Source organism: Adiantum capillus-veneris, chromosome 27, assembly GCF_014529385.1.
Source record: "Adiantum capillus-veneris isolate H3 chromosome 27, ASM1452938v2, whole genome shotgun sequence".
Lineage (NCBI taxonomy): Eukaryota > Viridiplantae > Streptophyta > Polypodiopsida > Polypodiales > Pteridaceae > Adiantum > Adiantum capillus-veneris.
The window spans coordinates 136,084,781-136,096,874 of record NC_140957.1 but is presented as its reverse complement, the minus strand read 5'-3'; the positions used below and the strand labels follow the sequence as shown (position 1 = coordinate 136,096,874).

Sequence of the window (12,094 nt, the reverse complement as noted above, 5' to 3'; positions counted from 1 at the left end):
TTTTCTTTTGGCTAAATTGTTGCATGCTACTATGCGTGATACTCATTAATTAGCCTCTTCGTAGATGCATCTGTGTCAAACCTTTTTCTCACTTAGGCTGAAGTTTTGCTGCTGCTCTGTGAGGAAGCTTGCTTTTGATGTTCTGGCTTCTTAATTATCTTGGTTCATAGCACGGACACTGATTTATGGTTTATTTGATATATGGTTACAGTGGATCCTTATGCAAAAAACTTCTTATATGCTTCTTTTTAAATTTTGTGGCATGCAGGACAAGTTTGATGATGTTAAAGTTGGTGTGAAGTCAACAGCGTTATATTTTGGTCAATGGACAAAATTATGGCTGACTGGATTTGGTGCTGTCACTGTTTGTTCCCTGTTTGTAGCTGGACACAATGCTGAGCTAGGTAGAAAGCTCCTCATTTTACTCTAATTGGACTGCTTTTAGCTCTAGCTTATAATGCAATATGATCACATGCTTTCAGGAAAGCTCGTATCGTTTGTGCTAGCAAGTTATAACAAGTTCTTTTCTCTTGAATTTGTGTCTTAGATTGAATAAAGTATACTCAGAAAGCGCAGGGTGTTGTAACATTGAAAGTTGAAATCATCTTTTTCTCTCCCTGTGTGTGGGAACAACAATGACGACGACGACAACGAGAAGAAGAACGTTTTAACGTCGTAGTAATAATTCCAAGAGATGCAGCTGATGGTTATATTGTCTTGTGGGTGGCTACCACGGGTCTATACCTTGCTCTTCCTTCAAAAGTGAATCTGGGTATCCTGGATTCATCTAGGTATATTTTTTAGTCGTATAGCGGACATGGAGACTTCACATTGTGAAGTTTTCGTCCAAGTTACGACCAGTTGATATTGTGCTAATTCTTTCTATCTTTTGTGGTCGTATGCCCTATCAACTACCTCATTTTTGTGCTAATTCTTCCGATTTAATGCTTCTTTTAGTGCTAGGCTTCATTATGGCTGAGTCTGCCCTTGATCTCCGGAGTCTTGATAGAAACTCAGTACGCTGAACTTTGTGCTGATGTATGTTCATGTGTGCGCGCGCGCACGCGCTCGCGTGCGGTGTGTGTTGTGTTTGGGAGCATATGTTAGTACCTAGTTCTACACCCACTATTGGGACTGACGACGTTAGTGGGGATGTCGTGGTATGTAGTCAATACTATGCATGATGGAGCTGATGGTTATATTGTCTTGTGGGTGACTACCACGGGTCTATACCTTGCACTTCCCTTCAAAGGTGAATCTGGGCTTATCCTGGATTCGTGTAGGTATATTTTTTAGTCGTATAGCGGACATGCAGACTTCACATTGCGAAGTTTTCACCCGAGTTACGACCAGTTGATAATGTGCTAATTCTCTCTATCGTTTGTGGTGCGTATGCCCTATCAACTACCTCATTTTTGTGCTAATTCTTCCGATTTAATGCTTCTTTTAGTGCTAGGCTTCATTATGGCTGAGTCTGCCCGTGTTTTTTTTCCCCCCCGAGAAAAAGATCCTTCTATTAGTTAATGAAACTTCCCATAGGGCTACAACCACCTCTTGGAGAGAGGGCTACAACAACCATGATGGGGAGACTCTCCCAATGAAAAAAAAACAGCATATGTACAATGAGGCTAAATCAGGAGATGGGAGGAGGGAAAAGCCACACAGGTGGACGGTAGTGCCATCTGAGTACACCCTGGACCATGGTGAAAAAAGGCCCAAGACGCCAAAGTCGAAGGAAGGCCTCTCTGCGTTCCTGCATGCGGTCGGAACTGCCCTGAAGTCGCTCAAGCTGTCCTCTGAGAGTGTGGATGAGCTCTAACCAAAGATCACGAACAGTCTCTGCTGGTGGTACAGGGCGAGCCTCAAAGATGCGGAAGGAACGGGCCCGCCAGATGAACCAGAGTGTCAGGCCATTGATGAGCTCCCAGCACTCCTCTCTCTCATTGCACCACTCCTGTGGAGTAAGCTCTGTGGCAGGCTGGAGTGTAGGTCGCCCCCCTTGCATCACTATCATCCTGCTGGTGGAAAATAGCTCAAGCTGAAGTGCCAAGGCCCGTGAGAGTGGACCAAGCAGCTGCCCCCCAAGTGTACTGCCGAGCTGTGGAGAGAGTAGGCATCAGCCGAAGAACACGAAGCCACAATTGCTGTGCCAAGGGACAGTCCCAAAGATAGTGACGTTGATTCTCCACAAGATGGTCACAAGCTGCGCATGCAGCCGAGAGACCACTATGCACAAGCCAACTTTCAACTGCTGTAGCTCTGTGTGCGACCAGCCCACTGAGACAGAGTGACTCGCCTCGGCTGTCTGGACTCCCACAACCTCTCCCAAAAAGCTGCCAAGAACTCAGCTGTGAGACCCTCCTCCTGCCAATGATGTGCTGCAGCAAGGCGAGTCTCTCTCTGTGCTGCCAGTATGTGACGTCCCAGTCGAACAATGTACTAAAAGAAGGGGACACCTGGGTGGTCTGCAGAAGAGAAAGGGTCCCTCCAAAGCCACTCTCCAAGATCCCACTATACTCGTGCCAGTGGACAGCACTCCCGAGCCCACAGTCTCCAATGTCCAATCTCAAGAGCAGCTGGGTCAAGATCGATAACACAAGTCCTCCCACAGATGCCCACCACTCGGATCCTCTGAAAGCAACACTCCTCCACCTGCGGGGCCTCTGCTACAACACGCTGTAAGTATCCCTAACCTTGTAACGCGAAAAACAGAGAGGGAACAGTCTCTGAGCAAGCCCGAACTGAGATGAGAACCTCCAGCCGCGTGAAGGCTCCCATCCATCTGGGCGCTGCTGACTCGAGAGGTGTGAGCCACTCAGCTGGTACTCCCTCTGAGATGTCCTGGCACATGCTTTGCACCCCTCTCATGCCCTGTAGTAGCTGGAAGCCCTGCAGCTCCTCTGACAAGCCTGAAAACTGTAACCAGTCACCTAGAGAGCGTGCCGAACCTGCTGCCATGGGACCCTAGGAAACATGAGGCCGACTACCAACCAAGTGGCCTCTCTAAGTGCTACCCATGGGGTTCCAAACAAGGGGCTGGCGTAGGCGCTCCTCCGTGCAAGTAGGCTGCCCCTGCTCCAGGCCTTGCCGCAAATGCTCCCAAGATCGAAGCAAACCCACAGGGAAGCGGTCCTCCAGTCTCTTGCTCAAACCAACTCAGCGCATCTATGTGAAGATCCATCTGGTCGAAGGTTGCCAGGGGCTTCCTGCCTGAGGCACCCTAGCACGAAGCCGTTGTAGCAAGAACTCCTTCCAGGGCTCCTCACCTGGGAGAAGTCCTCGGACGATGAACTCCCAAGAAGGGCTCTGCTTTGTTGTGTTGGGTCTATGATCCCAAGCCCTCCCTATGAACAAGGAAGAGTGATGACCTGCCAAGCCACTTTGGCCCGGGCTGTCTAAGTGTCCCGCCCTGACCAAAGAAAGTTCCTGATCAGCCTCTCTACTTGGCTGATACAAGAACTCGAGAAGATCCAGCAAGAAGTGATGTACCACATAGTAGCCAACAACGCCTAGTTGGCCACTACAACTCTGCCAGCCAAAGAAAGTCGTGCGGAGCTCCAATGTAACAACTTCCTCCTGATAGACAAGAGGAGGGGAGCAATCTGCTGCTCGGGAGACAAATCCAAACCAACCTGACAGCCCAAGTACCGAACTACAGTCCCTGGGGGGAATCCACCTGAAACCCTCATCTGGCATCCAATCGGGCACAGGAGCACTGCCAACCGAGAAAGCCACTGTCTTTCTCCAGTTGATCAGTGCCCCAGATGCACAACAGAAGGTCTCAAGAGCCTGCTCACACCTATGAAGGTTGGCCTCCTTGCCATCCAAGTACAAGGCTGAGTCGTCAGCAAACTCAACGTCCAGTAGCTCATCTCCCCGAATAGGGAGTGCTAAGCTCCGTAAACCAACCTGCTGCGACACCAAAAACCTGCTCATCGCCTCAGCATAGAACAGAAAGAGGAAGGGGGCAAGAGGGCTGCCTTGTCTGACCCAGCGTGTGAGCATGAAGCGATCACCTCTACCTCCTGACAAAAGTACCTGACTGTGTGCCCGTCTGTACAAAGTTGACACCCCTTTGATCCAAGCATCTGAGAAGCCCATCCTACGTAGAGTGCCCTCCAGAAAGTCCCAGTCCACTCTGTCGTAAGCCTTCTCAAAATCGAGAAGAAGAATCACCAGATCCTCACCACGGAGCCGTGCTAGGGCAGAAGCCTCCCAAAAAGTAAAGATGATGTCAAGGATACTGCGCTCCTTGACAAAACCTGTACGAGTCCCATGTATAAGGCTCTCTAGAAGTGGCTGGATCCTCAAACTCAGAGCCTTGGCAAGAATTTTGTAGGCTGAGTTGAGGATGGTGATGGGGCGCCACTGTCGAATCTCATCCAAGGAGCCACCCTCCTTGGGAATGAGGTAGATTAGACCCTCACTGATGCTGTCAGGCATCTCTCCTGTGTGCTAGATGTACTGAAAAGCACTACAGAGATCTAGGCCAAGCAAGTCCCAGTACTCCAAGAAAAAGTTGGGAGTCAAGCCATCCTCACCTGGACAGCTACCATGGGGGAGTGCATTAAGAGCCGTGTGCAACTCCTCAAGCGGAAGTGGCAACTCAAGCCTCTGACGCATCTCCTCAATCACAAGGCAAGGCATCTGTGCCCACACGTGCTCCCTGCATGCATCCTGAGGCTCTGCAGACAGTTACTCACGGTAAAAGTTAGTAGCAACTGCACGCTTGTCCTCTGGCTTAGAAGCAACTGACCCGTCGGGCCTCCTCAACTGACTGACCTTGGCATGCGTATGCCGAGGTCCCACTTCCTCAAAGAAAGCACCAGTCACTTTGTCACCCACCTGTGTCCACTGAGATGCCTGTTGATGGAAAGCAAACTCATGGCGCCGCTCCTCTGTGTTAACAAGCTTTTGGTGAGCCTGCTATAACTGCTTCTCCAACCAAGGACTGTCTGGAGGCTGCTCATGCATCCTTTGCAAGGAAGCAACGCCCCGTCTGAGACGCTGCTCCTCTCTCGTTGCAGCCAGGCGAGCCAAAGACTCCTGGAGAAAGAAATGACTAATATGAGCTAGTCCTGAGGCCACTCTGTCAGCAGGAGAATCTTGCATGTCCAAGCTCTCTGTCCAGAGAGCTTGTACTCGCTCTCTGAGTGTAGAGTCCAGCAAGACCCTCTCAGGGATACGAAGCATTGTGCTCCCCCTCCTCTGCCTATCTGCCACTGTGAGGATCACTGGAGCATGGTCCGAGAAGGAAGTCCCTGCCAGAATGCCAACTGTCCCACCCAAGTCACAGAAATGGTCACTAGTGTAGAAGCGATCTATCCACGATAGATTCACTCCTCCCACTCTGCGGTCCGAACGAGAGAAGGCCAGGCTGTCTGGGGGCCTCACAAAGCTAGAGTGCTGCCACACATCTGAAACCCTCAGAGTCATACAAAACCTCTCCCAAGCTGCCAGCTCAACTCCATGCACAGTAGCATGGCTACCACCAATCCTGTCAGAAGGGTCCTCCAACATGTTGAAGTCACCCCCTATGCACCACTGCTCTGCATGCGGCAGAGACTCAACAATTTGTGACCAAAACTCTGCTCGTGCACTTGCCACATTGGGCGCATATACGTTCAGGAAGCCCACAAGGCAACCCTGAACCTGCATAGTGATCCACTGAGCCATGCCTGGCTCAATAATCCCTCTGCCCACAATGGCTTGCTGCATAGAATCCGCAATAGTCATACATACCCCATCCTGGATGCCTCCAAGTGCAAAAGCAGTTGACCAAAAAGTATCATATCGTCCACGCAAGAGTTGACCACATCGTCTAATGCGGCTCTCACACAGATGATGCTCCTGTAGCATAAGGAGATCAATCTCCCCTCCCACAAGGCAACGCTGAAGCTCCTGACGCAGTCGGCCCCTCTGACGCTGAAACTAGGGCCCACCTAATCCCTGCACGTTCCATGAGACGATCCTCCTGGGGAGCGGAAGAGAACAGATTCTGCCGCAACAGCTAAAGGTGCTATCTTCGAGGCTGGCTTGGATGGGGAGTAATCCACATCCGAGCGTCCTCTAGATAGGCGTGACTGCAAAGAGTGCCTGGCCCAAGCCCAAGTAGACCGAGCCGGACGTAAAGCAACCTCCTCTGTCCAAGAGTCCTCATGAATGTGTACATAGCATGGCAAGCACTGCGTATCAGCAAAGATGTGAACCACAATGTGCCTATATCCTGCTGCATCTTGAGGAGTCACAGTAAACTTGGCCAATGGCTACAGAGTCTGAAGCATGTCTGTAACTCCTAGGTCTCCCATGTGGTGAGAGAACTCTAGGGCCTGTGTATGGAGCCACTCCAACACTGAGTCGAGAGTCCACTTAGTCTGGTCCCTGCCACAAAGGGGAAAAGAGAAGCCAACCGCTGAGTCCAACGCCTCTATTCCCCTAGCTGCAAGGAACAAAACATGAACCCTGAAGCAGGTAGTCTCAAGGTCTGATGAGGAGTTGCTGAGAAAGCGTGTAAAGTTGTAGGCCAAGAAGTCCCATCAACGCCGAATGTTGAAGCACGTCAGACCACGAGGGGCTGCTGCAAAGGGAGATGTCTGTACCTGTAGAGGGGGTCGCAAGAAAGGCTGTGTCTTTCTCGCCAAGCGACTCGTGGCAAAGGCGCTGCCAAGAGATCTCCTAGCAGCCGGAGATGGCCCTGTCCCCTGGGTCGACAGTGGAACTGGAGCGGGAAGGGGGGGGGGGGGGGGGGGGGGGGGGGGGGGGGGGGGGGGGTGCAGGAGCAGGGGGAGATGGGGGAGGGGGAGGTGGGGGAGAAGAGGGGCGGGGGGGACCGGCAAAGGTAGAGGGGCGAAAGGGAGAGATGGCGGGAGTAGGATCCCCGGGGGGGGGGGGGGGGTTGATGAGAAGGGGGGGAACTCAGGGGGAGGGGGGGCTGTTGAGGGTGAAGCTGAGGTGGGGGTTGGAGCAGGGACATCGTCCTGCTCAAGAGGACCGAATGGGTACCCACTACTGTTGGGCAAGCACCTGAGGACCACTCTGAGTGCCAGGCTGCCGGTGTGGCCCCTGCCATCATCGACCATGAACCTGCTGTCATCCCTCCTCCAGTGGAGCCCCAGGCTCGGAGGGTGGCTCTGCCTGTGTGCTCTGTGTCTTTGCCTGTGGGGGCTGTTGGCCAGCCCTTGCAGGCTAGGGCTGAGTCTGTGGTGTAGGTTGAGGCCTCCTCTGTGGACAGGCCTTCGCAAGATGGCCCATCTGTCGACAAATGAAGCACTGATTCGAGAGGCCCGACTACTCCACGCTCTGTCTAAACCAACCCCCACTCACCCGAGGAAGGAGGATGACCTTCGGGAGAGTGTGAGTTTCCCTACCAGCGCGAATTGAGGGAATGCCTGCCGCCTTGGCAACTCCTGAGGCTGCTGTGCATGGTGTCTCCAGGACAGTCCCAATCGCTGGACAAAAGTGGTAGGTACTCCCTCCGCAAACGAGGAAAGCAAACGGAGATGGGAATGTTTGCCTCCTCTACCAAAACATCTGAAGCAGGGTCAAAACCATGTCTCCACTGTGGAAAGTGGGGCTCGAACTGCTCGGATGGTTAAGTGGCTCATGGCGATGACCTTGGACGCCATCTCGGAGGTCTCAAACTCGATCTGATACTAGCCTCGTTCGAGGATCTGAACGTCCAAGATCTTGCCCACCTCTACGAGAAGGTCACGCAACTCTCCTCTGTTGGGTCTGGTGCCAAGAATCTTGCAGATGACGGAGGTCGCTTGGAGGCGCTCCACCTCTGCTGCGAGGCTCGCTTGCTCTGTCAGTGAAAGAGAAAGTCTGATGGTGGGCTATGCAGGGTCGGACGAGGGGGCTTCCTGAGAGTCCCTCTAAGGTGGAGCATGAGCCTCCATCAGTGTCTGCTGCCGTGAAGAAAGGGCAAAGAGTCGATGGCGAGTGGTGGCCTTCTGCGATCGAGTACGTCGAGTGAGATGACGCCCTCAACCAAGCAAAAAACAGGGGTGGAGGGGAAAATGGCGAAGCGGAGGGAGTGGGGTTTCGAGGCGGGGCTGGCGGGCTGAGGCGCGGCGAAAGGGGGCTGGGGCGGGTGCGCTGGGGCTGCTTGCTCGCTGGACAGGCTGCGCGCTGGTGATGACTGCGGGCAGCGGCAGGGCAGCGCGAGACCAGCTTGGGGGCAGTACGTTCGCAGGGGGGAGAGGGCGAGGGCAGCAACGAAGTCGAGTTTTGCCCTTGATCTCCGGAGTCTTGACAGAGACTCAGGACGCTGAACTTTGTGTTGATGTATGCTCACGTGTGTTTGTGTGTGCGCGTGCGGTGTGTGTTGTGTTTGGGAGCATATGTTAGTACCTAGTTCTACACCCACTATTGGGCACTGACGACGTTAGTGGGGATGTGGTGGTATTTAGTCAATACTATGCATGATGGAGCTGATGGTTATATTGTCTTGTGGGTGACTACCACGGGTCTATACCTTGTACTTTCCTTCAAAGGTGAATCTCGGCTTATCCTTATTTTTTAGCCGTATAGCGGACATGCAGACTTCACATTGCGAAGTTTTCGTCCGAGTTACGACCAATTGATATTGTTCTAATTCTTTCTATCTTTTGTGGTGCGTATTCCCTATCAACTACCTCATTTTTTGTGCTAATTCTTCCGATTTAATACTTCCTTTAGTGCTAGGCTTCATTATGGCTGAGTATGCCCTTGATCTCCGGAGTCTTGACAGAAACTCAGTATGCTGAACTTTGTGTTGATGTATGCTCATGTGTGTGTGTGTGCGTGCAGTGTGTGTTGTTTTTGGGAGCATATGTTAGTACCTAGTTCTACACCCACTATTGGGCACTGACGACGTTAGTGGGGATGTCGTGGTATTTAGTCAATACTATGCATGATGGAGCTGATGGTTTTATTGTGTTGTGGGTGACTACCACGGGTCTATACCTTGCACTTTCCTTCAAAGGTGAATCTGGGCTTATCCTTGATTCATCTAGGTATAATTCCAAGAGATATATGCTAAGTTACCAATGTGTCAAGGCAAAGATTGGTGATTGAAGTAAACGCGGAATTCCACCACAGAGAGTACTGGCCCCAAACCTTGGCGCCCCTTTCAGTATTTCTTTATATTACTTGAACTCAGTACAATGCCGGTACTCGCGCTCTGCACCTTCTCACCGAAGCGTGCTTGTCAAAGTACACATTTTTCACTTATTTATTATTAAGTGACTTTTGTTGGAAAAGTAAGTAGGGCAATTTGCTAAAGAACTATAAAAGAAAATTATTGGGCACTCAGTAGAAGCAGGGACACAAGGAGGCAGGCACCTAGCAGTCAGGTAGCACCTGAGCAGGAGCCCTAGCGTTTTCTCAAGAAGAAAAAGATCCAGAACAGCCAGTGTTTTCATATTTCAGCCAGATCAGCCAGCGTTTTCGCATTTCAGCCCTAGTTCGGCGAAGCAGTTGCAGTTTCAAGCCGTAGTATCGCCACAGCAGCAGATCCCCGGCAGAGTATCTAGCATTTTCAGTTTTCAGCCTTGACACCGTCGTCGTCGAAACCATCGTCGTCGTCGACATTGTCATCGTCATCGTAGACCGTATCTTGATGACGACACCTTCGTCATCGTCATCGCAGATCGCAGATCACCTTCGTCATCGTCATCGTCATCGTCATCGTCGCCATCGTCGCAGATCTCAGACTTGACGACGACACCATGGGCGTCATTGTCATAGTCTCCATCGTCGTCGTGGACATGTCACTGTCAAGTTCACAGCATCTAGACCATTGTACCAGATTTGTGCAATCTATAGCATAGACCTCTCTCGCCATAGAGAGGGGGGCCCTTGGAGGAGGGTTTGAGAACCGTCTGGTGTCATATTCTTCTTTCTCTCTCTCTCTCTCTCTCTCTCTCTCTCTCTCTCTCTCTCTCTCTCTCTCACAACACTCTCATTCACAGTAGCATTCACTTTGTTTGTGATCATTGCACTTGCACTCTCTTTTAGAAGAACGGAAGGTTCTCCCTTTCGTACATAGAAGGAGCTCTTGAGCACAGTCCGGAGAACTCATCCTGAACACTATCAACATTCACTTCCGCTGCACCTTACATTGGCATCAAAGCTCTCTGGCAGTGTTTCGTATCACTCAAGGAAAGAACCACATAATTTTTTTTGCTTCTTGCGTTCGCACGTTACCCAAGTCCACTTGGGCGTGTCGATTCCTAATCGTGTTTTTGAAGATTAAGGGGCGCCAATTTTGGGGCCTACAGGTTGTTGGCGTCTGCTCGGGGTATTCTAGCTTCCGAGCCGTGTGTGTACTTAAGTGTTAATTCCCGTCGCAGGTTCCTTTTGCAAAGTACTCTCTCTCTCTCTCTCTCTATGTGTGTGTGTGTGTGTGTGTGTATCTAATTAAAGTAAATAATTTCAGGTGAAAGCCAAAGCCTACCGCCCCACGGGCCGGTTTCATTGGGTCGATCTGAAAGTGACCTCTTTATTTCGCAAAGCGTGAAGAGGTGAAGCTATCTTTGCAAAATTCCTGATGAACCTTCTATAGATAATAGTATGAGCACAATCCCAAGAAGCTTCGGACATTGTGCACAGTCTTTAAGTCTAGCCATGTCTTAATAGCTTCAACCTTTGCGGGATCCATTAGGACACTATCCTTTGACACCACGTGGCCAAGAAAGTGGATCTCTTCCAAGAAGAATTCACTTTTCTTAGGATTGACAAGTAACCTGTGACTGCGCAGCTCTTCGAACACACGCCTATGCTCCTCTTCCTTCTTTGAATAGACTATCATGTCATGAAAGAATGTGCCAACAAACTTTTGATGCGAGCAGAAAATCCGGTCCTTCATCCTATGGAACGTAGCAGGAGCATTTGTAAGACCGAATGGCATCACTAAAAACTCATATAGACCAAATGTCGTCCTGAACGCAGTCTTGTGCACATCCTCAAGCCTTATACAAATCTGACACGGCGCCGTCATTTCTATGGGAAACAAATTGATGATGTGGTAGCAAAACCTACACCTGCACCAAACCTAGTGGGAGCGGAACCAAAGTGGGGTGCCATGGGCTTTTGAGCCTTTTTTTCATCATGCACGACGTCATCCAGGGTCTATGGGGGCCACTACAAGCGCGACACTCTTTATGCCTTGCCCTTGCCACCATCGCTGCCTCTGCTCGATAGCTCCCCCCCTTCCTTTACTTTTTCACTTTAAAAGCCCTAGTTAAACGGGCGGCCACCCAATTAATGCCTTGCGTGGACATCCCATGGGCGGCCACCTTATGGGCTTGGCCCTTGGGCGGCCACTTCCCCAAGCCCCTTATGGGCGGTCTTAGCAAGCATAGGTAAACATTTGGAGAAAGGGCTGCAACTCAAAGCTTCCCAGGTTTATATTCGTTTCCAAAATTATATTCACATAACAACTCCATCCATCTTCGTTGCCGCATATTAAGGTCAAGCTGGGTGTAGATCCACTTCAGGCTTTTATGGTCGATATGTAATTCAAATCTCCTTCCAAGAAGATAATGTCGACATACTTTAACTGTGTGTACCTTTAGGGAATTAGCAATTAGCTAATCCGGTTCCTATTCAGAAGGCTCTTGCCTTGGCAAACGTGCATAAACCCTCAGAATTGTACATGGTCAACTCAGTAGCCTATCTAGTGAGGCATTACCATATGTGCCAAAGGGGAAGAGAGAGATACGCGAGAGCAAGTCATCGCATTGCATGAGACAAGGGAGAAGGCAAGCTTTCTATTAAAGCTGTGATCACCTGCACCCACTACTCACCCACACACTGAAAGTCACAGTGAAGTGCAAATCAACCTCCTCTCTCAATTTGGGCGCCCCCTCTTGCTAATGCTTCTGGCAAATTGCTCTGGAGCCGCCATGTGTCCAGTTTGCCTCTCTAGAGTTAATTCCTAGCACCCACTGACTAATAAGTGTACCGAGGGGGCCTAAATGACTTTGATCTGAGCCTAGACACCCATTTACTGCTCGGATTCTAGTGCCGACTGGCCCGCCCATCTTGTAGGCGACCTACCCTTTGCAACTGCGGGTGAAACTCTCGGCCGTCGGCCGTTTCACATTGGCCA

The 12,094-nt window shown here is 50.8% G+C and overlaps 1 protein-coding gene across 2 annotated transcripts in view; it reads left to right on the top strand.

Moving 5' to 3' along the window:
• PPT1 (polyprenyltransferase 1) overlaps positions 1-12,094 on the top strand; it is a 108,572-nt gene that overhangs the window by 92,594 nt on the left and 3,884 nt on the right. For both annotated transcript variants that reach the window (XR_015186834.1, XM_086503508.1), the window contains exon 6: positions 269-404. Coding sequence is in view for 1 of the 2 variants with exons in the window: in XM_086503508.1 (XP_086359634.1) it covers positions 269-404 (136 nt within the window). In the remaining variant the exon portion in view is untranslated. The remainder of the gene's footprint in view (positions 1-268; positions 405-12,094) is intronic.